This window comes from Chaetomium globosum, genomic scaffold (genome assembly GCF_000143365.1).
Source record: "Chaetomium globosum CBS 148.51 scaffold_3 genomic scaffold, whole genome shotgun sequence".
NCBI lineage: Eukaryota > Fungi > Ascomycota > Sordariomycetes > Sordariales > Chaetomiaceae > Chaetomium > Chaetomium globosum.
Window position 1 is genome coordinate 1,448,920 of NT_165978.1, and position 27,376 is coordinate 1,476,295.

The 27,376-nt window shown below is 56.5% G+C and overlaps 9 protein-coding genes across 9 annotated transcripts; 5 read left to right on the plus strand and 4 right to left on the minus strand.

The window, feature by feature from the left end:
- Nucleotides 1-1,955: 1,955 nt before the first annotated feature.
- CHGG_05757 (uncharacterized protein) lies at nucleotides 1,956-4,622 on the minus strand (the record flags this gene model as incomplete). The annotated part of the gene is made up of 2 exons (XM_001221851.1): nucleotides 1,956-4,493; nucleotides 4,590-4,622. 2 exons carry the CDS (start codon nucleotides 4,620-4,622, stop codon nucleotides 1,956-1,958), a joined length of 2,571 nt encoding a protein of 856 aa, XP_001221852.1.
- Nucleotides 4,623-7,336: 2,714 nt separating this feature from the next.
- On the plus strand, nucleotides 7,337-7,898 carry CHGG_05758 (uncharacterized protein; the record flags this gene model as incomplete). The annotated part of the gene is made up of 2 exons (XM_001221852.1): nucleotides 7,337-7,375; nucleotides 7,587-7,898. 2 exons carry the CDS (start codon nucleotides 7,337-7,339, stop codon nucleotides 7,896-7,898), a joined length of 351 nt encoding a protein of 116 aa, XP_001221853.1.
- A 3,305-nt stretch (nucleotides 7,899-11,203) lies between these two features.
- CHGG_05759 (uncharacterized protein) lies at nucleotides 11,204-11,419 on the plus strand (the record flags this gene model as incomplete). The annotated part of the gene is made up of 2 exons (XM_001221853.1): nucleotides 11,204-11,261; nucleotides 11,364-11,419. The coding sequence occupies 2 exons, from the start codon at nucleotides 11,204-11,206 to the stop codon at nucleotides 11,417-11,419; spliced, it is 114 nt and encodes a 37-aa protein (XP_001221854.1).
- Nucleotides 11,420-12,996: 1,577 nt separating this feature from the next.
- Nucleotides 12,997-14,286, minus strand: CHGG_05760 (uncharacterized protein; the record flags this gene model as incomplete). The annotated part of the gene is made up of 2 exons (XM_001221854.1): nucleotides 12,997-14,066; nucleotides 14,118-14,286. 2 exons carry the CDS (start codon nucleotides 14,284-14,286, stop codon nucleotides 12,997-12,999), a joined length of 1,239 nt encoding a protein of 412 aa, XP_001221855.1.
- Nucleotides 14,287-14,797: 511 nt separating this feature from the next.
- Nucleotides 14,798-16,249, plus strand: CHGG_05761 (uncharacterized protein; the record flags this gene model as incomplete). The annotated part of the gene is made up of 2 exons (XM_001221855.1): nucleotides 14,798-14,876; nucleotides 15,036-16,249. The coding sequence occupies 2 exons, from the start codon at nucleotides 14,798-14,800 to the stop codon at nucleotides 16,247-16,249; spliced, it is 1,293 nt and encodes a 430-aa protein (XP_001221856.1).
- A 439-nt stretch (nucleotides 16,250-16,688) lies between these two features.
- Nucleotides 16,689-18,733, minus strand: CHGG_05762 (uncharacterized protein; the record flags this gene model as incomplete). Its single annotated transcript, XM_001221856.1, has 2 exons — nucleotides 16,689-18,103; nucleotides 18,172-18,733. 2 exons carry the CDS (start codon nucleotides 18,731-18,733, stop codon nucleotides 16,689-16,691), a joined length of 1,977 nt encoding a protein of 658 aa, XP_001221857.1.
- Nucleotides 18,734-18,927: 194 nt separating this feature from the next.
- Nucleotides 18,928-19,796, plus strand: CHGG_05763 (uncharacterized protein; the record flags this gene model as incomplete). The annotated part of the gene is made up of 3 exons (XM_001221857.1): nucleotides 18,928-18,940; nucleotides 19,166-19,348; nucleotides 19,633-19,796. 3 exons carry the CDS (start codon nucleotides 18,928-18,930, stop codon nucleotides 19,794-19,796), a joined length of 360 nt encoding a protein of 119 aa, XP_001221858.1.
- A 3,518-nt stretch (nucleotides 19,797-23,314) lies between these two features.
- On the plus strand, nucleotides 23,315-25,813 carry CHGG_05764 (uncharacterized protein; the record flags this gene model as incomplete). Its single annotated transcript, XM_001221858.1, has 6 exons — nucleotides 23,315-23,540; nucleotides 23,599-23,789; nucleotides 23,864-24,215; nucleotides 24,272-24,962; nucleotides 25,062-25,732; nucleotides 25,803-25,813. 6 exons carry the CDS (start codon nucleotides 23,315-23,317, stop codon nucleotides 25,811-25,813), a joined length of 2,142 nt encoding a protein of 713 aa, XP_001221859.1.
- Nucleotides 25,814-26,069: 256 nt separating this feature from the next.
- CHGG_05765 (uncharacterized protein) lies at nucleotides 26,070-27,079 on the minus strand (the record flags this gene model as incomplete). The annotated part of the gene is made up of 2 exons (XM_001221859.1): nucleotides 26,070-26,777; nucleotides 26,846-27,079. 2 exons carry the CDS (start codon nucleotides 27,077-27,079, stop codon nucleotides 26,070-26,072), a joined length of 942 nt encoding a protein of 313 aa, XP_001221860.1.
- Between the last annotated feature and the right edge of the window lie 297 nt (nucleotides 27,080-27,376).

Genomic DNA, 27,376 nt, shown 5'->3' on the forward strand with positions numbered 1-27,376 from the left:
TTCATGCAGTCCGTGCGTCTGACCAGGGTGAGAGCTCACAAAATTTGATGCAGTTGAGAATTTGTGAGAGGGTTGGGAGTCGCAACCTGATGGTTTTTGTTGTTTAGAACAGGTGGGTTTGAATTTCCACGTTTGTGGGAAGTTTTTACCAAAACACACTGGCAATTGGCCGCCGAATCCCAAATTCAATGTTTTTGTCGCATTCTGCTCCCTGCCGACTGCCGACAGTCGATCTGAGTGGGGCATCTGCTTCTGTGTGAACTGCATCAACAAAAAGCACAAGCCCACAATGGCCCCAGTGCCCCCGCAAACACACCTCATGTTGCGGCCAGAACCCCTGAGTGAATCCATACCAGAATGGAGGCCGGCAAGACAGAGTATATGGAGGATAAAAAAAAAATCTTATTGCAGATAAGATGAGTCCGAATATTTTATGCTTTAGCATCTGAATACGTTTCTTAGCCTATATTATAAAAACTAAACCAAAGGTGAAAGTGTCCTCACCCAATTCACACCAGAGCCGTGGGCAGGCATCCCATAGGGCTGAGTTTCATCTAGTGGCCGACCGACCCGATGAGCGACCCAAATGACGTGGTTGCTATGCTGGCAAGCCTTGGCGCACAACCCAAATGTTCCCACTTTCCTTCGCGATTCCATGAGAGTTCAATTATGCGACAGGCCAATCATATGCTGAGCGCATTCCCATGCGACTGACCGGCCAGCACTCCGGAGCCCGGAGCGTCGCAGATTCTTGGTCGTGGCCCTTGCCTCAGAGACGGGCAGTCCCTTCCATAAGATTTCTATCATCTCTCTCCCCCATCACCAAGCAACCCGCCGGGTTTAATCCAACAAGTGAATGAAGGTAGAGTATCTTGCTTTTTTCCTGGTGCTGCCGAACTCAAGATCCCAAGCCCATCAAAAACCCTCAAACGTTAGTCACAGTAGCAATTTGAAGGGGCCATTTCACTTTGCCAAATAGATTCAGAAACGGAGAGACTTGTCACGGCAGGTGATGGCACACACATTCACAATTGATTCATCTCAATCAGTGTAGAAGTGAACTAGAAAAAAGCGAGGGGAGAGCAAAGGACCTGACAATACCATCACCAATTGGTTCAACACTTGGAACTCAGCATCATACCACCACACCATTTCCCGCACCAACTCGCACAAAACGCAAGACACAAGCCATAACTAACAAACAACACACAGGCACGTAAGGGATCAAGCCACGATTCATCTCTTTCAGACCACCAATCTCATTGTGCCGCCATCTGTCTTTCTTTGCTTCTCTCCTTGTATGCTTGCCAACAACCTCCAACCTCAAATAATCAAAACAACTTTTTTGTACAAGAAACCACCCACCGACCAAATAGGATCTCTCCATCCAAATCTAAAACTCTCAGGACAGACGATTGAGAACGATGGGGGTATTAACCGCCAGGGGGCGTGGGAAGGGCTCTCATCCATCCCAGCAACGACAAAACAACGACAACAAAGCTTCCACCACACAAGTCGAAGCCTTCAAGCCAAGACCAAACAAAACGCCATCCACCATCCCTCCTTCCAGTCTTAACCTCCACTTCCATTCCAACCAAACTAGAACCCGCTCATCCCTAAACGCCAGGTATGCGATGATGATGCATGCATGCTAAATGCTCCAGTGCGCAAAAGTGCAAAAGCGCTGCGCTGTGCTGTGCCGTGATATCTTGAAATGCCAAAAAAAAAAAAAAAATAAGGGACAAAAAGAGAAACAAAAATAAAACCTCGGTCGAGCAATCCTGCAAAAGAAACAGAGTGCGCAATGGAAGAGAAGATGGGTATTTCCGATCCAACGCAATCCGTTTCATTAGCCGTCCGTTCGTTGCTCGTCGTTATGTATTCCCAATTCCAACCAGTTAAGCAAACAACCAAGGGGTATCATGGATAAAAAGAGCGAGGTGGTGATCCCGCTGTTAAGCAAAGGTCCCACCGCTCGGGATGGCCTGCAAGTTCGGCCGAGGCATCGTGGGGTCCGAGTGAAGAGAGGGAGAAGTGGCGCCGAAGTCGGCGGCCTGGTGATAGTCTGGCGGGTGGGGTGCGGGGTCCCATGTCTCCTCGCTGAGGACGCTCAGGTAACCGTTTCCGACTTTGTTGCGGAGATCCTCGATCTTTTGGCGGTAAATTTCGCCTTCAACATCCCAGTCAAGGTGGTTTCCCGGGGACCCAAAAATGGCAGGTAATTGAGGGACAACATTGGTGTCAATTCTGGGGACTTCTCGGGATGCCTCCACCATGTTTGGGACGGGGCTTTCAGCCAATGTAGTCCGGGGCGTGTCGTGGGTCTCGGGTGGTTGCGAAGTGCGGTAGTGATTCTCCGACCCCACTGTGTTGTTGACAACAGCCACATGGGAGTCGACGGGGCGCACATGGGAGTCGACAGGGCGTGCATAGGGTATAGGGCTATCGTTGGTAGCGAGATCGACTATACGGCGCTTGGGCGCCCTGCGACGTCGTGTCGAGCTGGTATTAACTTCACTTGAGACTGTCTTTGCTACAGGTCGGTCTTTCCGCAGGACCGCGGGCTCTTTCGGAGCATCGTAGATGATAGTGGGCCTGCTCACGTCGACGGCAGGCATCTCCGGGGTTTCGGGCTTGACTACAGGCACGGCGGGCGGGATTTCGGCTCGCTCGACCAAATACCGCTTTTCCGCGTATGTCGGTCCCGTGCCATCGATCGTGATGTCATCCGTATATCCTGGGGTCTGGCGAAATAGGTTGAAGATGGTGATACGGTAGTCGCGATGGGTGCGCGTGAATGGGTTGCCTTCGACGTAAATCTCGCGGATTTCCGGAATCCCGGTCAACCGGGCTAATTCCATGGGGTCAGCCAGACGGTTGTCCCGCAGATCTAGCCTCTCGAGGGGTAAGAGCCTCTCGATTCCTGCAAGGGAGTGCAAGCGGTTCGCACGGAGGTTGAGAGCGCTGATTGCCGGTAGCGGATTACGCGTAAGCGAGTGCAGAGAGTCGATCATGCAATGAGCCAAGTTCAAAGCGCGGAGCGCGGTAAGAGTCGCCAGACTGTCAGGAATCTGGGTGAATAAGTTGGAGGAAAGGTCGAGCGAGTTGAGAGTATTGGCGAGGGGATTTAAACTCCCTGCGGGGATCGCAGTTAGCGAGTTATCAGCCAAACTCAGGTGCTTGAGGAAGCGCCACTTGGAAGCCGGGAGGATGCCCATGGCCAATAGGTTTGAGGAGCTGCCGCGCGAGTTATGCCACGAGTCAGAAAGGCTCGAATGGGAACTGCCAGACCCCGACCTCCGAATTTTGTAGGAACCGCGCACGTTGGTCGATTGGTGCCTGGAGCTTCCCGGGCGCCGTGGAGAATGGCTCCGGGGTCGGGTACCGTCTTTGGAAGGCGAGCCCGGCTCATCACCATCGATCCTGACAACGGATGGCCTCCGGCTATCCGGCCCACTGGATCCGTCGGCTCCGACTTCGCTGTTGAGCGACCCAACCTGCAAGTCTACCGTCGACCTCCGTGGTTCAGGAGAGGAGCCCGGGATGGGCGCTGACCTGTGAAGATCACTGTTGGACCCTGTCGGGCTTCGTCGAGGACTCGAGGCCCCAGGCCACGGCCGTGTGGGTGATGCGTGGCCTTTAGAAGTCCGACGACGTCTCTTGTCCATGTCGTCCAACACGATGTCAATCAGAAAGTCCGCTGGGTCGTCGATACTGGCACGCTTGAGCGTGAGGGATCTGAGCTGGTCGGCAAGCCTGTCCCATCCGAAAAACTGTCGGAAGTCGATGTCGCTAACCTCAAGCGCCTGAACGTTTTTGAACACATACAGCGGCACTGCCGAATCGAATGGGAACTCCTCGTAGCCCTTGATAAGTCGGGCTCGCCAGTCCGGTGCCAACCTCAAGCACGGGATCTTGGTGAAGGCGGAGTATAGGTATTTCAAGTCGGCCTGAAGAGCGGCCTTTTGCTTTTCTGTCCGGGCGGCGGATATGCTCGATCCGAGCCCGAAGCTAGACCATAACGCAGACATGCCTGACACCACGCTCCTAATGCTCGAGACGGAGCGGATCGAACCGACATCGGAGCCGCGGCTCTTGGAACGCTGCGATTGACCAAGAAAAGAGACGTAATTGGCCGAGGTGGTGCTGTCGTGCAGGTTCTCCAGGCGTACTTTCATCGGGCCGACAGGAATCCCCAAATCTTCGAAACGAGAGAGCAGATAAAATAGATGGTGTGGTGTAAGGGCCAACTTCGCCGACTTGACAGTGTGGGATGTGAAGTTTAGCGTCCCGAGCGAGAGGGCGGCAGCGAGCGTGCTCGATGTCGAGGCAGACGTTGCGGGTCTTTCGGGTACCGATGGGGATGGTGGCACAGCCCCTGTCGAGATGGACGACACGCTGTGTGAGGCGCCATGGCGAGGTGTGTTCTGCCTCCTAAACTGAAGCGCGTTGGCAAGTGCCTTTTCGTGTGTTCGCACAAAGCTAGCGAGTTGCTGTTTCAACCAAGGATTGTCAGTTCCAACGTCCCATGTATGCGGCTACATGCGGCTAATCAAAACCGGGCTGCACCATATAGCAGATCAACGTACCTTGACGAAAAATTCGCCGTCTTCCGAGTCCATTTTGTATTCCTTAGAGGCAGGAAGAATGCATGTGGGAACGATATTCAAAGGAGCGGACGGCTACAACTTCCAAGCCGGGATGCGGAGGAAGATGTGCGATTTTCAAGGCACTCGTCTTCGGCCGAAAGGTTCTCGGCGGACTTGATATCGAATGTTGCGTCCCGGAGGCGGTGACGAGCGTGATCGTGGCAATGGTTGGACAGCAGTCTGGCAAGGGTCATACGTCAGTCAAGTGATTTCGTCACTTTGTACAAGGCGCCCGGTGGCCTGTGAGAAGGCAAAAGAGGCCGACCAGCGATGAAGGCAGAAAAGCGACCAAAAAGGGGCTCCCCGCGGCCGGTGGATGGCGCCTCGATGACAACTCAAAAGGGTTAGAGATGATTATGTGGCTGCCGGGTGGGGCGGGACTCGGCCGAAGTCAAAAAGGTCTCTAAGTTCGAAATCGGTCGGGCGCGGGTACGGCGAATGTGCGGCACAGGGTTATAAGGGTTCGAGATGTTGGCGGGTGGAAACGGGGCCTCGGCGGAATAGAGGTTCGGGGACGCAGGCCGGACCGGGCCACTTGTACGGTCACTCGCGTGGTCGGCAGTGTTCCCCATGGTTTCGAGACTGGAGGCCGGTTTCAAGGCCGAGGTTGGGACTGTAAAGGTGTCGCCATGGCAGATCCCCAGCATTCCTCTCTTGTATTCTCCTGTTGCTCAAAGACCAAAACGAGACTATGACAAGTTTTGTTGGCGCTGCCGAGACCGGCCTAGCAACGGGGTTCGATGGAAGGAATGGACCAAAGGGGTCACGCGCTTGCATACAGGAGGGCGCAAGCTGGAGGCCAAGGCCCGCTGAACTGGCGGGCAAGTCACCGGATGGAGCGATCATAAATTCCTTGGTGTCATGTTGTCGGACAGGCGCCAACGTTGCGGCACGCACACTTGGAAGGCCGTGGTGGAGATAGGCGAGGTCGATCGATCGCACGCTGTCGAGGCCACAAGAAAGGAAACCCAAAGACACTTACGGTGCAACGGTGCAAGCCCGGAGATATGGGCGCCAGTCGGAAACCTAGACAAGGTCCTCGGATTCGACGTCGGAAGTATGTTTTCTCGGGACTTTTTTTTGGTCGAGGTGGCCGCAAAACGTGTCGGTGCGGCACCCTGGCGATCTAAGGCGAGTGGGACGGGGGAAGGACAACGGGAGGACAGCGAGTTGGGCAACGGCGTGGGTGGAGTGTGTGATATAGAGAGAAGAGGAAATAATCTACCCACGCTTGCACTCTCTCGACGCGCCCTCAATACAGCGTCTGTCCGTCGCGAAAGGGAAGGAAAGAGAAAATGAAGGGTCTTTGGTGGTGAGGGGGCCGGGCAGCACCAAAGTAAAATATGGGTTGGGGCCCAGATTGGCGGCGGCGGCAGGGTTCCTCTGACTGCAAGGTTAGGCGGCGCCCACTTGCCTGGAGCGGCATGGGCGCCATGCTTGGGCGGGGTCACCAGCGGGAACCCTGGAAACCTGGGCAATAGGCAGATGGGCAATTTCCCACAACCCGCGCCTCGCCGGCCATCGAAGCCCCAGTCCGGTTTTCGCACTGTCAGGGCCCCTTTGGTGGTCAGGGTCATCAGGGTCTTACACATTCATCAGCCAGGTGACCCTTTGGGACAATCCTTTACGGGAGATCTATCACATCAAGTGGCGATGATATATCTGTCTCTTTGATACGCGGTCGGATTGTCCATGACAGGCTGCGGCCTTCCTCGACAACAACCAGATGACTCGGCCAAGGAGTTGACTCGAAAGAACGAGGATACCGCAGGATTGAAGCATTACATACATACTGCCGTACATGCCATACAAAACATTTGTACTTTGGCGGCAGCAGGGGGGAACGCAGCACGGGCGCTGAAATGCGGACTTCTGCCAGTCGGCTCTCTCGTGAGCCACCCAAGCCGCCGCCTCGCTGCAGCCTCGGACCAATCGTTTACGGCAGAGGCCATGCATGAGCTCAATCCTGTCGTGTAAGGCACTGCATGTCTCAAACTCGGCCAAGTGGTGGTGTCGGTGTGCTGTTGACAATCGTGAAGAGACGATTCGACGGTCAGGAAGCTCATCGAGTTGTTCGATACGATGCAATACAGTCCAGTCTCGGCTTCGCCATGATATTTCTGTGAAGTTGAGGAAACCCGTACTGTGATTGCACTGTATGGAGATGGCAAGCTGAGATGGGTCCTGAGATTCTTGGCTGCGCGGCAGATCAACAAATCAACCACCAGATTCTGTGCAGCCACTCACGAACGTTATCAATGAGGGAAGGAGCAGCAGGTTTGTGGTTGGGCGCCGATGATCGTTTCAGGGGCATCAGAGCACGGCTTCTCTTTCCTTCCTCAAAAACTCATGGTCTTCAAGAGGAAGAAAGAAAAATTATTAAATCGATTTGGCAGGATTTTGTGTCACATCATTTCCCCGGTCCTCGGTTTCTTTGTTTACATACCTCCACCATGAGTCGATTTTCGCCAACACCTGTGGACCCTGGAAACCAGTGATTATCAGATTATGCGCACAACAGGCGGCCATCGCCCTGGTTGCAGGGGCCCTTCTCCCGTCTTTCAGCCCGCCCCGTCTGTCTGCACAACCAAGGCAGGGCCATCCGTCCCTGAGATCATCAGAGGCGATTTAACAGGAACCAGTCACGACTTTGCCATGTCATGTCGACATTCGATCGGCTGGAAAACATGGGGGTCACGACGGCCGCAGCAACCCCGAGGTCCCTGGTAGGTGCCCTGAAGGTGCCGTTAACCCGTGTCGGAAGCCAGAAACCCTGCAGGCCAAGCCGACAGGGACCTCGCCTCCACGCTAATCTTCAAGCCCAAAGGGAAATCCATCCTCTTCCATCCACAAGTCTTATTACAGGCACAATAGGGTATCATATCACAAAGAGAATGGCCCAAGGGTAAAACGCCACTCGATACTTGCTCGAGTTAGTTACCGGTGGTGCAGAAGTTCTTCCGGCCCGTTTCTGCCTCTTCGTCTTTCCGCATTGCCGGGTTGAACAGGACTTCTCACATTTATCAACCGCTTCTAGCAAAGAAAGCGGCACCACACGGAAGGATCACCGCCCCCGCCGCAAGTCGCTCCGGCTCCTTGATCGACTCGGAATACATGCTCCTTATCCTCATCTTCCCGAAAGCCGAAGATAGCAACCATCGCCCTGTTGAGGTGAACCCCATGCGACACGCGAGCGGGACGCAATTATGTCATTTTGTACCAGCACGCACTTACGTTGGTGGTTTCTGATTGGGAAGGGTGTGTGAGTGGCTCGTCATTCGACCTTGAGGCCGGCACTACCCTGCAACCACACCGCACCACCTCCTGTCTTCACCACCAGGCGCCGATTTTCTTAACCCCCACCCAACCCTCATTCGCATTATTGACAAACAACGGCATAATAGCCAGAGTGTGTAGTATGGGTCTTCCCTCCACCCCGCCGGAGACATTCGAGTAGATGGACTCGATAGAATCATGCCAGAAGAGGGTCTACGACTCAACATCTCATGATTTCAACCTCCAACTCCACAATCTACAGCCTCGTTTATGTGTCATGGAGTCAGGATGGTCGCCGTGTATCCATCACAACTGACCTCCTGTAGAGGGGTACTGGCATCCTGCAGCCTCACCGCCTCGGGTTGACGGTCGACGTTTCCAAGCGCAAAGAATGGAATGGACATGCCGCCCCAAGTTGCCACTCCTATTCTTGGCCGCGCTTCCGCATTTGCCGGTCCAGAGAGCAGATGATTGGGTTGTGCCCCTCCAAGCAACCACAGGAACGCCAACGAGACCTCGAATGCAGATCCAAGGCGACACTCCCCGCAAAACTGCGGGAAGCGGGGTCGAAGTCCGACGGAAAAGGCTAGAAAGCTAACATGTGGTTTGCGACGAGACGATTGTCTAAGACCTGTGTTGACGCGAGGAGAGACATTGCCGCCGCCGCTTCTGTCAGTAGCTAGGGGCATTCTCGACATGGGGCCTAGATCTCTGAATACCTGCATCGACGGCCGACTCCCGTGTGATAACGGCGAGACCAAGCCCAGACGTTTTCCTCTTGCTTCCCCGCGACCCACAGCTGCGGCCGTCCGTGATATCCCGACGAAGATTCCGACTTTGGAAAGCAGATCAACAGCGCCGAGTCGAAGCATTTGTCGTTTCATTCGGGATGTTGCGCCCAATGGGATCTTCGTGCGAACACACCTGCGGCCGAACACCCCACAGCCCGGAAAAGAAGCTGTGGGGTTGAGGACGAAGCAGACGCTTTCACCTCAGGAAGTCCCGATGACGTATCTGAAGCCCAGCGGACCCGCTTGAATTCGAGTTCCACATCACATTGGAATGCCATCGTGGCGTCCTCGAGGAAGACGCCGCACATGACACTTCCCATGAGACGAAGCACACAAAGACTTGGAACACACAAGCCGGGGCATTCTCGCGTGGGGTCTCAAGCAAGAGTCACAAGATGCGCCAGCGGCGCTTGATTTGTTCCGAGTTCGTGCCGGGGCGGCAGACCAGCCATCCCTGTCCGGCCTGCCCAGTTTGGCACTCCCGGGTCGTCTCATTCGGTGACTGACCTTGCCGGGGTTGCCCTTCACCCCGGAACCCCCAGTCGACTGTACCCCCACTCTCTGGACGCAGGGTTTTCTCCCACTCACACAAACACCATGCAAGCGAACAAGGTGCAAGGTTGATGCGGGGCAATGAAGCCAAGCCAGACATCGCGTTTCGCTACGACTCGCGACGGGCCTCTCCCCACAGTCCCTTCAACGGTGAGACGTCAACTCCAAAGTCCCTCATCTTCTCCGAGCCGTCCCTCACCGCTCATCTTCTGTCCGGACTTGTCTGCAGGCAATGCATGCCTTGCGGTTGGATATGTGAAAGCAGGGAAGCGAGGGAGGAAAAAAGGTAGGAATGTCTGGGATGATCTGAATGCACATGCATTGCATTAGCCTCGAGCAGCGCCGCGGGCTTGCATGGGCTGTTCTTGACTTTTTTTCCCTTGCCTCGGACCGGTTGGCTGATGGGTTCGGGATGGTATGGATGGACATGGAGGGGTCGGTTCTTCAGGGTCCTTTTGCTGCGACCTCGCGGGGCAACCATCTACGCGGTAGCAAACAGGAGGCCAGAACGGAATGCTCCAGCGAAGCGACTAAGAGGGGACGGCAATGATCTGCGCGGCACATCACATCATCATTGCATCTGAGCCAATCTTTTTTGCCCCCCCCCCCCCCCCCTCTCGCTATCCACTTACGACCTTGAAGTATCAATCCCCTCCCAGTCGAGCGAGAACTCACCATCGTGGCGGTTGAACCCCCCGAACCCCACCGCCACCGAGAACACCTTACCTGCCCGCGCAGCCTCACCTCACCCTTCCCACAACTCATTCCATCCCGCTTGCCTGCCGAGTCCATCCCGGATTTTATCCTTCGCCTCATCAACCCCGCCCTCCACCCAACCAACCGCATTCCGTATGGTGGTTGTATGTGTGTGTGGTCGGCGCCAGATTGCCGAAGTCGGACACGCCAAAGCGGCATGCGCGTAATGATTCGCGGCCTTGCCGGCGTGCTGGCTGCACAACGGACACACACACGGACACGACCTAGACAGGACGGCTGACCGCTTGTCGGTGGAGTACATGCCAACCTACCTACCGGCATACAGACATAGTTGTACATACATTATAGACAGGTGTGGCCGCGTAGGCGCCGTATGCGGTGTGAGTGCTGGTGGTGGTGTGATCACGGTGGTGTAACCGATGCACGACATATGGAGGGGCCATGCCGGTGCTGTAACCCCTCCTGGTCCCCCTGCCCCCGGTGCCGATTTTTGTTGCGCGCCATGACGGATTGCATATCGCCTCTTTTTTTTTTTTTTTTTTTTTTTTTTGGCTTCCCGTGGGAGGGCACTTGGCTCTCGCACTCGGGACTTGCCGGCCTATACTACCATTTAGTATTACTTCGGCTTCCAATTTTCCAATCTCTAGGACCGTTCGTTTATTAGCCGAGTTCCCTTTTTTTTTGTTTTTCTTTATCCCCGTGCACCCACGTCCGCTTGATGCGGGGAACGGAGAGCGGAGAGACCGGGGATTGTTGGAAAAGTCTGGGGAAGATCGACAGGATTTTGATACAGGGGAGACAGGCTGTTCCGGGGGGCGAACATAGGTCTTCCCTTGCTCGGGTTTTGTGGAAGGTCACATGCCACGTACCCGTTTTGCCGTTTAAGATCTCGAAGGTCAGGAGAAGTTTGGATTCAGGGTCCTGTTCGGCCTGGGAGCCTGGGAGTCCCTGGGTAAGCATGGTAAACTGGGGTCGTGGGGGGAGGGGAGGGGAGGGGGACTGTTCTCCGTCTCTGTCTCCATCCCGTCCCCCACCACCCTGAGGGGGGGGTTTCACGTGCTGGGGAGATCCTTGAGGGGCTTCTTTTAATGAAGCACAGGCGGGATGACGCGCCACTGTGCTGGTTTTGCCTGGGGGTGTGCTGGGTTAGGTTTGTTGGTTTTGGTCGGGGCTTGGTTGAGCGGGGGGTTCGGTTTTGTGGTACGTAAGATGTTACTAATGTTCACTTTTGCTCGGCGTCGTGGAGGCGGCTTACACGGCCGGTCTCCAGGGCGCCGTAAGTCGCTTGCGACCTCAACTCCTACCAAGGTTGCCAAGGTACTAACTGAGGAGTATGGGATGTGGCGCACCTCATTTTCTACTCTGCCTTGGTTGCTAGCTTCGTCTGGCTTGATAGCGCTGTTGGGGGTCAGGGAGAAGATGACCGCCGGCTAATCGGGGTCGCTGTCCGCGTCTTGCCGATATTCCGGGCTAGTATCAAGTTTTGACCAGCTCTCCGAGACTTAGCAGGGGGTATAAGAGAAGAGAAATAAGCTAGGCCTCTTATATTTAGCCACTTCGTCAATTTCGGTGTTTATGATTGTTCTCGTGAGGATTGTATTCATGTACTCTCGGCTCAGTGATTTGAGGAAGACAGCACAGCCATGTGCTTGTACCGGGCATTTGTACATGTTGACTTTGTTAGTAGTATAGCGTGAGGAAATGGAAACAAGGGGGGTAATCGCTTGGTAGAGGCACAGTTTGGTAAACTAATAGAGATAGAATACTTGGAACATAGCTACCAATCCACGCTTTTGATGCAGTGCCTCCATAACAGTAATAGGCAGCCCAACCTCAAGTGTCTCGAGATTTAGAAAGGGGACTACAGCGAGAGCAGAACTATTGAATGCTCTCGTCAAATTATAAAGCTGTAAAGACAAAGTTAGAAAAGAGTTGGCTTCCCTACTAGATCCAGGCATGTATGTACAATGCCCATTATTATCTTCAATGACTGTTGTTATATCGATGACAGAGACTTGAGTTCGTGACAATCAACACCTAGCAAGCTAGATGGATAAAAAGAAAAAAAATAGCAAAAGCTCACCGGCCAGCCCCCCATCCGGGGAGGTGGCCGGCTACGAAACTCCCTTGGGGATTTCTCCGGGACAGATCTAAGAGCGCAATGCCCTCTTAAATCTGTTTGTTTCACCCCGGCTCGAACCTGCAACCTCCAGGGAATTATTACACAGGTTCGAAACCGGGGTGGCAGGACCACCGCCAGTGCCAATTAAGCCACCGTCGCTAGGGCCACTTCCCATCGGGCGGTGATCCTCGATGGAATCTGGCAGGATAGAACTTGTATATATAGGACCTGCGTACAGTGTCCTTTATTGTGCCGTCATACTTCACGCCACTAAATGACAGGGCAAGACAACTGCCAGGACTCGAATGCTTCGTCCAAGTTCTTCCCATCAACCAACCTCGCTACTCATCTTCCATCTTTGCTACCTCAGCTCAACGTTGAGTCGATAGTTCGGCACCACTCCCCGTTTTCACTCTCTATAATTGCGACAATATTGTTCTTAGAAAGTGAAACTAGGTACTCACCTCCTTCGACGACCTTGTGACGAGCAATCAGCACGGTGTTGTCTCAGGAGATTTCGACAAGAGACGTATAATAGGACGATTTTGTTATGTCATTGAGAGGTGTTGGACCATGTAGTCCTTGGTAGCAAAGCGTACAGCGTGTTACGCTCCTAGCAGAGAATCTCGGTGACCATCAACTCACATCATGGAATACCCCCAGACCCATTTTTGTTGCCTCAACGCTATGGGTCTGCCACATGTGAAGATGGGTGGAAGCCACGGAGCGATGGAAGGATGGGGGCAGAAGAGTGGTGGCCAAGCCAAGGCTAAGTGAGTGCGCTCCAACGGATATTATACATGTATTTTCCAAACCATACCCAGCCAGGTACACACGCCGCCATAATACACCCACCCGCCCGCCTACCCACGGTATCAAATCACATCCCTTACCTCGCGCTCATCGCATTCGGCCTAACCGGCAACAGCCTATCCATAGCCCTCCCGTTATCCAGCGCCCAGCCGCCAGTAACATCCAACTTATAATCCTGCTTCCCCAGCTGGATCTTGACGAACCCGCCACGGTTAAATGACCGAACGATCCCCTCCCACGCGCCGCCGAAGGCCTTCTTCGCGTCCCGGAACGGCGCCGTCAGTAGGTGATCCATGGTATACTTGCGCTCCGCAATCCTGGCCTCTTGCGCCGCGCGTTCCAACCGCACCCTCTCGGCCAAGCTCATCGCCTTCTGCCCGCCCATCTCGCCACCAAACACGCTGTACATCCGGAACGGCAAGAGCACCTCCTCCGGCGGGAGCAGATGCTTCTTGGCCGGCATGAAGGGTCCCATGCGGCGGGTGGTGACCTGAATATACACCGGACTACTCCTGCCACCGGCACCAGCGATCTGCTTCGCCGCGGCCGCGGCAACCGCACTAGCGGGGACGGCCTCGATAGACCGCACGATGCGACCCGCGCCCGTGACGAAGTAGGCGCCCATGCCGGCCATGAAGACCAGGATGACGCCGAAGGCGTGCGGGATCCACCACATCAGCCCCTCGGGCGGGTGCAGGATCACGGTCCAGTACTGGTAGACGGCGTACGAGACGCAGAAGGTCGCGGACGAGAAGCACCCGGCCCGGAACCAGAAGTGCGAGGGCGACTCGTACAGCAGCGTGCGGCCCTTGAGTGCCAGCTGCTCGGCGTACCCGCTGCTGGTGGCGAGGGGACGGGCGGCGGGGATCGCGGTGGTGGTGCCGAGGATGGGAGCGGTTTTGGCTTTGGGTGCGGGTTTGGGGGTGGCTGCTTTGGGCTTGGGAGCCGTCGCGGGGCTTGGTTTGGGGGTGGGCTTGTTGGCGAGTCGGTGTGATCGGCCGCCTTTTTGGAGCAGTCGGGTGGTGGAAAAGCGGGCACGGAGGAGCTGTCGTGCCTGTGTTGCTGCGCACTCGGACGGGACTTGTAGCCGGACGACGAGTAGTAGCCGAGGGCCGAATCCCCTGGAGAAGGACGCCATCTGGATGTCTGGTGGTTAGTTTGGGCTTGGATGAGTGCTGAAGTTGCTAGGGTCCGTACCTTTGAAGTTGACCGGGCCAATTGGTTTACCTATGGAGAGGTAGAGCAGGGTCCGGTCGTTGGCGGGGCCGAATTTTTGTCGGTGCCGGGCAATGTTCAAGCGAGGTTGCGGCTTGGCGGCAGCTCCTGCTATCGGGGTTCGGAGAGCCCCCACCCAATTGATAGGCATGGGATCGGGTCCAACCGCACGGGTGCTTCGGAGGTGCTAAGCAGACTGTGAGAGCTCGCCAACAGGGTTCCACTTTTATTTTCAAGTTCCATCTTTCGACGCTCGCTTCTACAGATTAGTTACAACCAAACGTAGAAAAGTGCCGTTAAGAAGTAAAATAAACACCGTATTCACTTTATAGAATAGTCAACAATATGTTCTTAGGAATTTACCACCGTCTGAGAGGAGGCACAGAGCTCCAGAAGCTGCTTGGTGTTCGAGTCTCGAAAAAGCTGATCGACAATCCGCACAGTATGTTTAACCGCCAGGTTGTTGACGATGTCGCTCCGAAAATAAAAAAAAACCCCTGCAAGTTGCAAATGTTGAGAAGCCAAGAGAGCTTGGACCACCGCCTAAGTCGGTCCCCTTTCCGCCAAGTTCGAGACTGACAGCGCAGTTCATCTTTCCATCAAACGCAAATCGGTCCACCATCCCAACTCAACCCAATTGGGTTCCACTCACAGTCGCCAGCATGGCATCCTTTGCAGCGGCATGCCGAATGTCGGCGCGGCTTGCGGCGAGAAAGGTGCGGCAGGATGCTACGGTCAGAGGTTAGTTGCGAGAGGGAAAAAGAAAAGAAAAAAAAAAGAGGAAGGGAGGAGGGCGGAAGAAGACAGCGAGCACAGCGAGCACAGCGAAAGATTGGGGAAGGGAGATGGCAATGACGAGAAAATCATAAAAAACTCAAAGCTGATTTTGTTATGCCGCAGGCTTCCGGACATCCCCCGCCGCCTTGGCCGCCCAGAACTTCACCATGCCCGCCCTGTCTCCCACAATGACCGAAGGCAACATTGCGGCATGGAAGATCAAGGAAGGCGAGAAGTTCTCCGCCGGCGATGTTTTGCTCGAAATCGAGACGGATAAGGCGACAATGGACGTCGAAGCCCAAGAGGACGGTACCCTCATGAAGGTCATGCAGGGCGACGGGAGCAAGGGTGTGCAGGTCGGCACCCGGATAGCGGTCATCGCCGAAGAGGGCGACGACATTAGCACACTCAATATTCCTGCCGACGAGAACCCACAAGCGACGAAGGCCGCCGAAGCGTCCAAGACACAAACTCCGGCGACTCCGGAACCCGAATCCACGCCGTCGGCCGCACCTCCAAAGGCGGCGTCCAAGCCCGGACAAAAGACCTCCAAGAGGACCTATCCTCTGCTCCCATCGGTGGAGCATATCCTTAAGGAGAACGGCCTCGACGAGTCCGCTGTAGGCGATATTACCCCGACCGGTCCCAACGGCCGCCTTCTCAAGGGCGATGTCCTCGCCTTCTTGGGCAAGATCAACGCCAACACCCCGGCCGAGGTTTCCTCCCGCTTCAGCAAGGCATCGCACCTCGACCTGAGCAACATCAAGGTTGCCAAGGCTCCCGCGAAGCCCGCAAAGAAGGCCGCCCCAGCCCCTCCAGCCCCCGCAAAATCGGTCGTCACCCTCCCCGTCTCCCTCTCAGCCGTCATCGAAGCCCAAAGGAAGACGGAGAAGACGCTGGGCGTATTCCTCCCGCTCTCCACCTTCATCGCGCGCGCCACCGAGGTCGCCAACGACGAGCTCCCGCTGCCGGCCAACTACCAGCCGACGGCGGACGAGCTGTTCAGCCAGGTGCTGGGCCTGGACAAGTCCGGCGGCCGCAAGGTCTCGCGGGGCTCCTACGTCCCGCAGATCGGCGCCCTCGCCTCGGCGTCTGCGCTCTCCCCGCGCGCCGCTGCCGCCCCCGCCAAAAAGGCAGACATCCTCGACATTCTCGCCGCGAAACCCAAGCCGGCCGCCGCCAAGAAGACCACCTCCAACGTGCTCCCCGGCCCGTCGTCGACGGGAGCCAACCTTTTCAGCCTGCAGGTGCCCAAGGCGGAGGAGAGGAGAGCGCGGGTGTTCCTCGAGCGGGTCAAGGTTGTGTTGGAGAACGAGCCGGCGAGGCTGGTGTTGTGAAGGCCCGGCATTCGCTGGCTGGCGGTGTTGTTGGTGGGTGGTGGGTGGTGCGTGTAGGTTAATCAAGTCAAGTCAAGCAAGCAGTCATAGATCTCTTGGTTTTCTCTACTCCAGACGGGTCCACTGCGTGTGTTTGTCTGGGCTCGCGGTAGCGCGAGATAATGAATCGAGTGATTATCATCCTGGCTGCGTGCTACGGGACTTGCCAATGGAAATAACTAATGCAGCGCCCGCCAAAATCAAAGCTACCTCCCTTTGGTCAGACTGCCCGCCTCTTTTTGGCGCTAGGTAGGTTCACCAGACCTGCCCGTGTTGCAAAACGCAAACGCAAACGCTCCAGCCCTCGGCCCCAAAATGCCCGACATAAGAATGGAAAAGGAAGGAAACCTAGCTACCTACCTTAGCTAGGTACCCAGAGGTAGGTAGGTGGCCGTCACGGCTACCGCTTTCCCGCACCCCGAGCAACCTCTTCGCCAATCTCTTCCCGCCACCCCTCCCATCCAACCTGCTTATCCCACCCATTCGGCCTCGCCGTTCGCACGTGCCCGACCCGCAGGCCCTCGATCTCAACCGCCTCCCTCGGCCACCTCACCACGCCGCGAAACGCCTCGCTCCATGCCTCCTGCATCAGCGCTTCAGCGCCCTCGCGTCCGCCCTCCGCAAACAGCCGCGGCACCACCTTCCGCATGCTCGCCAGCGCGCGCTTGCCGACCTCGTCGACCGAGTCGCTATGGCGCAGGCCAAAGAAGCCGGCGTCGTTGTCGTGCGCGCGGCGCAGCCGGTCCTGCTCCGCTTCCGGCAGCAGGCCGAGGCCCATGAGGAAGACGTCGTACTGGACGAGGCTGGTGCGGCAGATCCAGGAGCCGCCCTCGGTGGCGCGGCGGTAGAGGCCCGCCAGGGCGGCGGCGGAGCCCAGCGCGCCCGTGCCGTAGTCCGACATGGGGAAGGGCGGGACGACGGGCTCGTCGAGTCCCATGAACCGGCCCTGCGCCCAGGCGACGCCCGTTACGCAGTCGGCGATCTGCTGCCACCCGGGCCGTGTGGCCCACTCGGCGCCGGCGGAGGCCGGAAGGTCCGCGCCGCCGAAGCAGTCCTCGGCTACGTAGACGAAGCCTTTCCCGCGGGAGCGTGCGAGCTCGCCGAGGAAGTCGGGCCCGTACCCGAGGCGCGCCAGCGCGCCCGGCCGGTAGCCGTCAATGAGCACGTCCGCGTCCGCGAGGAGAGCGGCAAAGGCGGCGCGATCACGGGGGCAGGACCGGCGCAGGTCTAGATGGATGGCGTGCTTGCCCGTGTTGACGTCGAGCTGGAAGAATGGGACGTCCGGGAGGTGTGGGGAGGTGACTTTGAGGACTTGGGCGCCGTGGGCCGCGAGCGACCGGCCGATTGTTGGGCCGGCGATGATGCGGCAGAGCTCGACGACTTTGATGCCGGCTAGGGCGTATTGGGGGCTCGAGGATGGGGTAGGGAGTGGGGGGAAGGGAGCGGGCGGGGTGGTGTGGGTGTCGGAGGGATTGGGGCGGATGGTAAGCGGCGGGAGGTCCAACATGGCTTTGCCGTGCGGGGTGGCTTGAAATTGGGTCCATGTGAGGGCCTGAATGCCGGCTTGCCGATGGGCGACGTTGAGGGCGTCGAGCTCGGCAGCCGTATGCTTCTTGACTGCAGACTCAATGTAGTCGATGATGGTGTGGTAGTCGGTCATTTCAGGATTCTCCTTGGGCAGGCCGAGCATTTGGAGGGTTACATCGGCATCGAGGGAGCCATGAATGTGGAAATACTCGTTGGGGTTCTTGGTGCTGTATAGGTTCGCCGACATTCGGCGGTAGAGGACGGATTGGGCCCGGTTTAAGTCCGTGTCTGATCGGGGGTCAGCCCTGTTGTCCCCCCTCCTCCCTATGGAATGTTGGTTTGAGAAGGGTGCTCACCTGGGATCCTGCCCTTGATACGAGGGTCTGGCTTATCGATGCCGTCCAATGTGGTAAGATAGGCCGACATCAAGAAGGCGGAGACCTTGTCCGGATCCACCTGGATCTTGTTGGTTTCGGTGCCATATCGAATTTTGGCAATGGCAGCTGCGGCACAGGCCTCGAGTGCCTTGATCGCCGCCGTGGCCTCCTGCTCCCGGAGAGGGGTTGGAAAGTACACCTCATCTCCCTTCTCCGGTGTCGAGGTAACGTCGACGGTTTCAGTGAACGCCAAGATGGCCCCTGGAAGCTCGTCGAGGGAGGTCGTACACAATTTCTGGAGAGCCGCTTGCGTTCCGGCGGCTACGGAATGTCGTGTAAGAGGTTGAGTGCCGTTTGCGGCCGGCTCGCGGTCGTTTTTGAACGCCATGAGACGTTGCCAATATCGAAAGACGGAGAGAAGAATATTATGGTGAGACACCTGCTCGGCATCGTTGCCGGAGAAGTGCGTTTTGTCAACGTCGCCGTCCCAGCCCCAGGCCATGGAAGGCGGTGTTGGTGCCATGGTAGCTGTTGCCTCCATTGTGTTCAAAATCGCGAGCATGCTCTGAGTTCTGGGAAAGTCCATCCCCTTATGAAGTGCGGGCGAGCTGCCAATATAAGTAGGTTCCATCCGAGAACGAAAGCTCAGGACCTTTGATGATCACACCGTGTTGGTCATGGGTGTACTTTGTACATTATCTAGGGGCCTGGTGAGACCCGCACCTCGAGCCGACGATGGGGACCGCTGGTGAGCTGAGGTGATATCCGGCACATGTTGACCGGGACAAGAGACAAGAGATGAGGAACCATCGCCGGATCCATAACCACGGCCGGCCCTTGTTTCCCCACGCGTCTGCGGGACCCAGGGGGCAAGACGGAGCGGATCTAAGGGAGGCGAAGGTCTTGATTGGGGTTGTGATTTCCGTAAACCCGCGTTCTCCACGTCCCTTCCGACATTTACGTCGTTTGCTAGGGCCCGACGGATCCCGGGGGCTGGAGAGAGACATTGGCGAATCCCCAAGCTCTGCACCACGTGCTCCCAAGCCGCGCGCCACTACCCAGGAGCGATGGGGAGTATGGCTCGGCCCGGCGTACTCGTCGGGACCTGGCAGAATCTCCGGTTACAGAAGTCCCGCCACCTGCCAGAAATGTCGCCGTGAGACCCGAAGCGTGATCACGCGGCCGACGAGATCCGACGCTGTGACATCGATTCAGTCTGAGACATAAGAGTGTCCGCTCGAGAAACTGAGAGCTGAGCTTGTTAACCGTGAAATATTGGGGAAACGGGTAGCACGGCTGGGATGGCGAAGAGTGGGGGCTGGACCTGTACCCCAGACACGGACAAGGCAGGCGAGGCGTTGGTGACAGGCGGAATCTGTGGGGCTATTGCGTCGTGTATCTGAAGTCGGTTGGCTCTACTGTACTGTGTCGGTGGTACAGTACAGAACTACTGGGGCACCAAATGGCAGCCATTCGAGGACAGAATCCCTGAATCTGGGGGAGGCTGCAGCAGCCAACTGGGGGAAACGTGGGGAGGCATCCTGGCGGATTTGATGCGCCCCGCGAACGCCATCGACAAGCAACAGCCGAGGCAACCACCCTAGGCACTGGGATGGCGGCAACCAGGAATGTGTGTGATGATGGGTGATGACATTGCAGGTATTCGGAGATCACCCAGAGATCTGAGATGGGGTGGGAGTGGTTGAACAGTCCCTGAGCGAATGGAGCCGAGGAACCTCGCCTAGGTCCCGACCGGGCTACCTAGTCGGTTGTTGGTGCGCTGCCCACTTGCCATAATCATCACCCGGGTCATAGTAAAACCTGGGACATCTCGCCCGATCTCCGCCCGTCTTAGGGAACATTCGGCGTTGCGTTGGGCTGTTGGTTGGTGAGCGTCGTAGCCCACGGTCCACCGACGGCAAGGAAGGCTTGGCCAGTGCAGTGCCCACCAGAATCGGCAAATTTGAGGTCGTTCAATCGGTCTTTACTCCGAGACGATTATGTCCTAGCGGGGGTCGCCTAGATTCGAGACCATCGAAAAAAAAAGCAAAGCGTTGTTTTCGGGATCGGAATCGTCTTCGTTCCTACAGCCGTGGGGGAGCATTCATGTCGCAGATTGCAGGTCGCATCTTACGGGTTGCCCGTCGTTGAAGATGGAAGGTTCCCCGGATCCTCTAAGCAGATCGCGGATGCGAAGCCAAGCTCCCGTCGACAGGGTAGCTCTCGGCTCCACCCGCAGCCTGAGTGCTGAGGTGCTAGTGGGGCACAATGGGGCAACGCATCTCCGCTAAAGAATGAAGTTGCTAGGTGCATTATCCGATGGGCCCGTGGGTGCCTAACGTTCCTTCCTCGCTGTGGAAGAACCCAGTCGTGCTAGTCTCACCTTCCCTAGGGCGATATGCATAGGGCACCATTTTGATTTTCAGCGCCCACAACAAAATGGATTCATGGTGCTCGGCAGGTACCTCGTGTTGGGTAGGTGGAAAAGGACCAAACAGCACCTGAACGAGCGTCGGATATGGAGGCAGGTAGGCATGCACATACATCTAGGCAGCTCCCTGAACGGTCAAAGCACTCGAGTAACTTCCCTCCGAATCCGTTGTACCATCTTTTCATTTCCATTGCCACAACTTTGCATTCGCTCGCAGGCCGCGACTCGAAAACCAAGAGTCTCCATCGAACGGGCAACCAGCCAGCCCGCCTAGGTAGGTCGCACTGACGCCCCAACTCTAGATGACCCGGCGCGCCCCTCTTCGTTGTCACACAACGCTCCATGCCCAGGCTTACTGCGTGGGGCTCGCATCTGCTTGATGAGATGGAAACTGGCCTCGCCTCCTTCGTGCTCCCGCCCCCTCGACTGGACCTGCCCGAATTCCCGCGGGAGGAGGCGTGCCCTTCTTAGGTGCCTCGCGATAGCCCGATGGCGCGATGGTTCGATGGTTCGATGACTCGCCGCGTTCTTCTGGATGTTTGACAGCACGGTGACACCAAAACGCGCGCCACGAGGCCATCCCACACTGCCTGATGGCCCAATGCGAACGCGACCGAAGTTCATGACGCTGTCAATCACGCCTCCAGTCTCGGCACCCCGTTCGTGTGCTGGGCCGAGCCCTACCTATCGCCGTCCTCCATCCCGTGTGAGGCTTCCAAGGTTGTTTGGGGTTGTTGTTGTCATGGCCGCCCCTCCCCGCCTCCTAGCGGCCCCCCGTTTGGCCTCAATTCCCCGCACCTGCTCTTGATGCCTGTTTCATGCGTCTGCGGCGAGCTGGCAGCCCGTTATCCAGATACCTGGATTCACGTGCCACCAGCACCGGGGCTTGATGCCGCCTCCCTGAGGCGTGCCAGTCACCGGCTAGCATGCGTCGAGCAGATCTTGGGTAGGTTTGGGCGCAAAAGCAAGCGACCGCACGGCCCAGGATTATCCAAAGTCGTCAACCCGCAGAACAGGCGGCAGGGGTTCCTATTAGAGGCCAGTCTCGCACCATCTAGCTTGGTGGTGTGCGTCTAAGGCCGTGTTCCCGCCCCAAACTTGGTCCTGCGGTTCGGTTTTTTCCCTCTTCTTTGCTTCCCTCTGTGGCCGCAGCACTAGTATATCTCCCCTCGCGTGGTGCAGGGCTCCGGCGGTATCGATATTCTCGTTCAATGACGCTGTCATCATCGCCGCGAGACCAGATCTCCCACCCACTACCCACTCCGTACTAGAACCCCGGATCAGCCTGCGGCACAGCGGTTCGTGCCACCAAGCGCTCTCCCGCTGCGGGCACTAAACTGGACCGATCCAGAAAGCAAACCCGCAGACCCAGCAAGGCCCCTGCCGACCCCGACAACATAGCTCCCTACCTTAGATAGCGTGCCTACCTCCATCCGACAGCCCGATTCTCTTACTGCCGGCCCTGCTGCCGATGTGTCTCGTGTGCATCATCCGCTCCGTCAGATCCCCGCGCGCCCGCTGCTTCCGATCGCACTAGCTAAGCCCGCTCGCCGGCTTTCCATCGTCTCTTTTCTCGCTACCCGCACCGTTGCACTTGCGGCTGCCGTCTTCACGCCGCCGTCAAGACCCAGCAGGCGGGAGAGTCTGCTATCCGATGGCGGGGCGCCTGAGCGCGCGTCTCCCCACGCATCCCACACCATCAACCTTCACCTGCGCTTCTCCACCATGACGCGCCCCAAGGTTCCCGACGACAAGCGTCAGCGCACTGCCCAGGCTTGCGACTCGTGCAAACGCCGGAAGCAAAAGGTCGGAACCCTTTTTTTTTTTTTTTTTTTTTTTTTTGGTTTATTTTCCCCATCTCCCCTCGCTACCTTACCTACCCCCTCACCTTTCCCCCCGTGCGGATATGGGAAAGCACGGTGCCAACGTCGAACCCCAAGAAGCCCAACCTTGTCCCCGTTTCAAGGACCTGTCAGTGGCTGGCTCGGCTCGGCGGCGTATCCAGCCGTACCCCCATCCTGGCAGATGTCTCACTTCTTCGCTGCCAAACCTTGGTCTTTCCCTTCATCTACCTTCCTCTCCCTCCGTGGGGATACACCACAACCATGTTGCTTGATGCTCAAGGGGAAATGCTTGCCCCAGCAAAGCAGGCATGCCCAGTCGGCGGCGCGGTGCTCGCCCACTTGCTACGAAGCACAAAGCAGCAGGGGGAGACGGGAGTCCCGATGTAGTAGCACAAGTGTGCGATATCTACTGGCCCTCCGACCCCGAGCAGGCATCGTCCGCGAGCGTATGGTCCAGATTCTTGGATGGCATCGACGTTGGGCCCTGGCATGTTGGGTGGTCACCTCCGTCTCGGACTGACTCCCTCCTCGACGAGATCTCTCTATCTCGAGTCCTCATGTCTCTGGAGTCTCCCCCCTTTGAGTGACTATCGTAGTCTCACTCTGTCCGTGTTCTCATGACTTGCATTTCTTGCTGACAATTCCCGACTAGTGCAATGGCTTGAAACCCTGCCAAACCTGTCTCAGGAGGAAGTTGACGTGCTGCTACACACCAAATAACGCTTCCGACCATGCTACGGACACTGCTGCGTCACCAACTAAGCGGCGCCACCTTGACACGTCTCCGCCTTCCATACCCTCTGTGCTCGAGGCATCAGAGGAATCCTCCCCTCAAACCCACGACACAATGCAAGCGTGGGAGCAGACGCAGAGCGAACAGCAATCCGGGGACTCGTCCATGTCGGGGATGACAACACAGCTGCCGATCTCCATGCCCGTCCCGGATCATGTTCGACAAGGTTCATTCCACAACTTCAAGAGGTTGCCAAACCGTAACAATGCGAACGGGCTATCCGAGGAGACCAACATCTACACCGAGACTCGGATGCTACAGGACCAAACCGGACGTCTTCGTAGGTCCTCTCCGTTTCGCTGGGTTATTGACAAGACCCCTGCTAACCTGCCATCCAGTCTACATCGGAGACGCGTCCACGCTGTCCATATTGCAGCTGATCCGTATTGTTGTTGAGAACACAGCTGGGTCGGATATGGGCTCACCTTTTATCGATGATCCTAAGAGGCATCGCATACTGGAGAGCATCATTGATTTCCCCGACAACGTGCGGCTTCCTAGCCCCTTACCGGACAAGGAGACTGCCGACGTCCTTATAGCGTCGTATTTCACAAACGTTAGTTTACCCATATGGTTAGGCAGAATGGTTGCTGATGTTGCTAGACCTGCGGTTTGATTGAAATTCTGGACAGAGCTTCATTTCTTAGGTCAGTCGAGGAGTGCTACAACGATCCTCCGTCCGCGAGAAATGACTTCCTCTGCAACCTCTACCTCGTCCTGGCTCTTGGCCTATTGCTGGCTGCGCCAGCTCCGGGTAGTCGAGAGGAAGTGGTTGTGCAGAAACAGCTCGCTGCACAGCCAGACAGGGCGGAGCTCTTCTTCCGGAGCGCCAGGTCCATGTGCGACCCCGGGGCCGGCTTCGAGGATGACGATTTCTGGTCCATCCAATCATTGTCATTGATGACCATCTACATGCTCATAGTCTCCAAGAGGAACAGGGCTTATGCATACCTAGGTAGGTTCCCTTAAGCCGCCCTTTACCATCACCGTGATACTTACCAATCAAACCAGGAATGGCTGTCCGTTCTGCTTTCGCCCTCGGCCTGCATCGAGAGGAGACGATGCGGGACGTCATCTTCACGCCAAACGAGATGAGAGCCAGGAGGAATCTGTGGAAAACCCTATTTATTCTCGACCGCTTCTTGGCTGCTACATTGGGAAGACCGACTGCCATCTCCGAGGATGACTGTTCGTGCAATATCTTGCCGCGCAACGATGCGGCTGATGTTCTCGCTATCGGTGGGCCGGGGATTGACCACGTTCATGCGAGCAGCCTGGATTCTTGTGTCGAAACGTCTCATGTCATCGGCGTAACGCTCAAGGTCTTCTCGCGAAGAAAGATCTCAACCACCAAGGTTCAGGAAATAGTCGATATGTCCAAGAATTGGGAGCAAGCCTCCCGGTCACAACCATACAGGCGACAGTCTGGCGGAGGGCCTCCAAACCCGGCACATGGAGTGGCTTCCCTTCACGTCAGCCTCCTATCGTTACATTCGCTCATACTCCTTACCCGGCAGTTGTTCGTTATGCATAATTGGATGCTTGTGGAGGAACGGTCGGGCATCAAGAAATCGCCTCAACTTCGCGAGTCATCGATGGCAAGGTTTTCAGAGGCTTGTGTGATCGCTTCTTACCGGACAATTGAGCGAGCTCGCTGCGCATGGGAAGATGGCTACCTCCCACGCAGGAACCCTTTTATCATGTGAGTCCCGATTGTATTACACCGCCTAAGATGCATGACCCGCGGCCGCTGGCCGGGGCCCAGCTGACTTCCCCCCAGATACTTTATCTTCGCAGCAAGCCTGGTCATTCTCATGAATCAGTTCTCGTCGTTGTATTACACCGACGAATACAACGATACTATGAATGATGCCATAGAAATCATGGCATATTGTGCCGAAATCGACCCACAGGCGCAGCGGGTTCTTGATATCATCACGAGGTTTTCACGAGTGGTCAATAAATGGACGAAGGACCACGCTTATGCGGCGCCGAACCTATCGGACGACTTCAGCTGTCTCTACAACCAAGCCCCGCGCCATGGGCCGGCCTCCGACCATGCACATCCGGGGCTCACAATCAGCACGAACATGCAGAGGCGAAACACTTCCCAGTCGGCCAACGGGTCGGATCCGGGATTGTTGACTCCGCCATCGATACCAAAGATGCCATTGCTAGGCATATTGTCCACGCAGGCGCCCGGTGTGGCACTTGATGCTAGGGTGAATGGCATGAGCCCACCGCTCATGCCCCCCGCCACACTTGTCGGCGGTCGCCCGAGTGTTTCGGCCCACTCGTCCATTGCGAGCTCGGAACCACTTAGCGGAAGCGGAAACATCGAGTTCGAATTTGACGGTTTATGGAACAGTTTTATCAACCACCTCCCACCCGTCTCCTCGGTGGCTCCGAATATGAACAATATTGCTTTGCAGTTCCCGCCACCAGTCATTGGTGCGCCAACAGAACCGTACGGTATGTATTTGACTCTTATAAGCCTCTGAAGTCCCATGCAAGGACAATGTACGCTTCTCCGTCCATACAGGTCTTAGCTGATATACAGGACCACATCCGAAGATAAACCTAGCTTTTAGGAGCACCCATTTCGCGGCAGGAACGGAGGCCTCTGTTTGGCCCAAACAACATTTTCAAGAGATTTGATGGGCTCTGGGTGGGCTTTCGAAGCGGCAGCGACCGTACCCGACGCAGACAACCCACAGAGTGCAGTCGATGGGGAACAAAGTGATAACGGTCAATTTTCTTTAAAATAACAATACAGCAAATGCACCTGATACCCCCCCTTCAACTAAAATCATTCCCGACCAAGCACAAAGTCATACTTAAGTGACCACCGCGCATTCGGGTCCCCCTCGCGCGGCGTGAATTTGACGACCAGCTCGTCCTTGACGGAAAAGACGGCATCGTTGGTAATATATTCATCTCGGTCGTCATACAGCTGCGTCGTCAAGGCCCGGAACTTGGGAGCAGACACCATAAAGTGGATATGGCCCGGCCTATAAGGATGCCGGTCCAGTAAGCCCAACAGTTTCCCCGCCGGCCCGTCGTCAGGGATCGGATATGGGACCGGCCGCAATGCATAAAAGGCATAGCAACCCGCCGCGTCTGTCTCGAAACGACCCCGAAAGTTCATATCCGGTTGCGACTCGTCTTGCTGCTCATACAACCCGTTCGGCGCCGAATGCCATACGTCCACGATCGCCCCCTTGATCGGCGTGCCCGAGCTAGTCAAGACGCGGCCCGATACAAAGGCAGAGTCAGCAACTGCTTGCTCATACCATGGAACTGAAGGGGTGAGGTTCTGGACGATGGAGCTCCCGTTCGGCAGCAAAGGTGCATTGTGCCGGTAGAATGGACCGAGGATGGCGGATGGGGTCTCGGAGGTGGAAGTCGCCAGCATCTTGGACGTGATCTCGTCAACCAAACTCTCCAATCCCACGATATCGCACAACAGCTGGGTTTCGTTCCGCCGGTCATCGGACATCTTGCCGCATTCGTTAATCTGCATCAGTCGAACATCACGTCAGCCTACATGCTACAGAGTCGCAGGGGTGGCGGACATTAGCTTACAAAGTCGACGGCAGCTATCCACTCCGCAACCGTCAAGTTGACCTCGCGTGCAAACGCATGGAGGTGGCGCACCAAGCTGGGCATTACTTCAACCAAGCGCCCATTGGCATTTGGGCCAGTGGCAGATATGACCCTGTCCGTGAAGGTGGTGTCATACTGCGGTTTCTTCGGCACGCCGTTGGTATGGAGCACCCTAGGCACTCCCGGTGTGAGGTCGGGTATCATCTGGCCCATGTTGAGAGAGATGGTGGAGTGAGGACGGAATTGGGGGCTTTGGGTTCGTTCTTAGGGATTGCGATGCAGCGGATGTTGCAGACAGAAATCGGAGTCCGAGTGGGAACGGCGACAGCGTCAAGTACTCGATACTTGTACTTGTCCTTCCGTACAAGAGTCGGCAACAAGGGTGGTTACAGGGAGGAGGTCACAAAGGGGTCACACCGCATGGGGTGGTAACGCAAACGAAGATGGGTGATCCCGGACAAAAGACGTGGGAGTTCTCTGGGCAGCCAAACACGTCCGCTGATACGAATA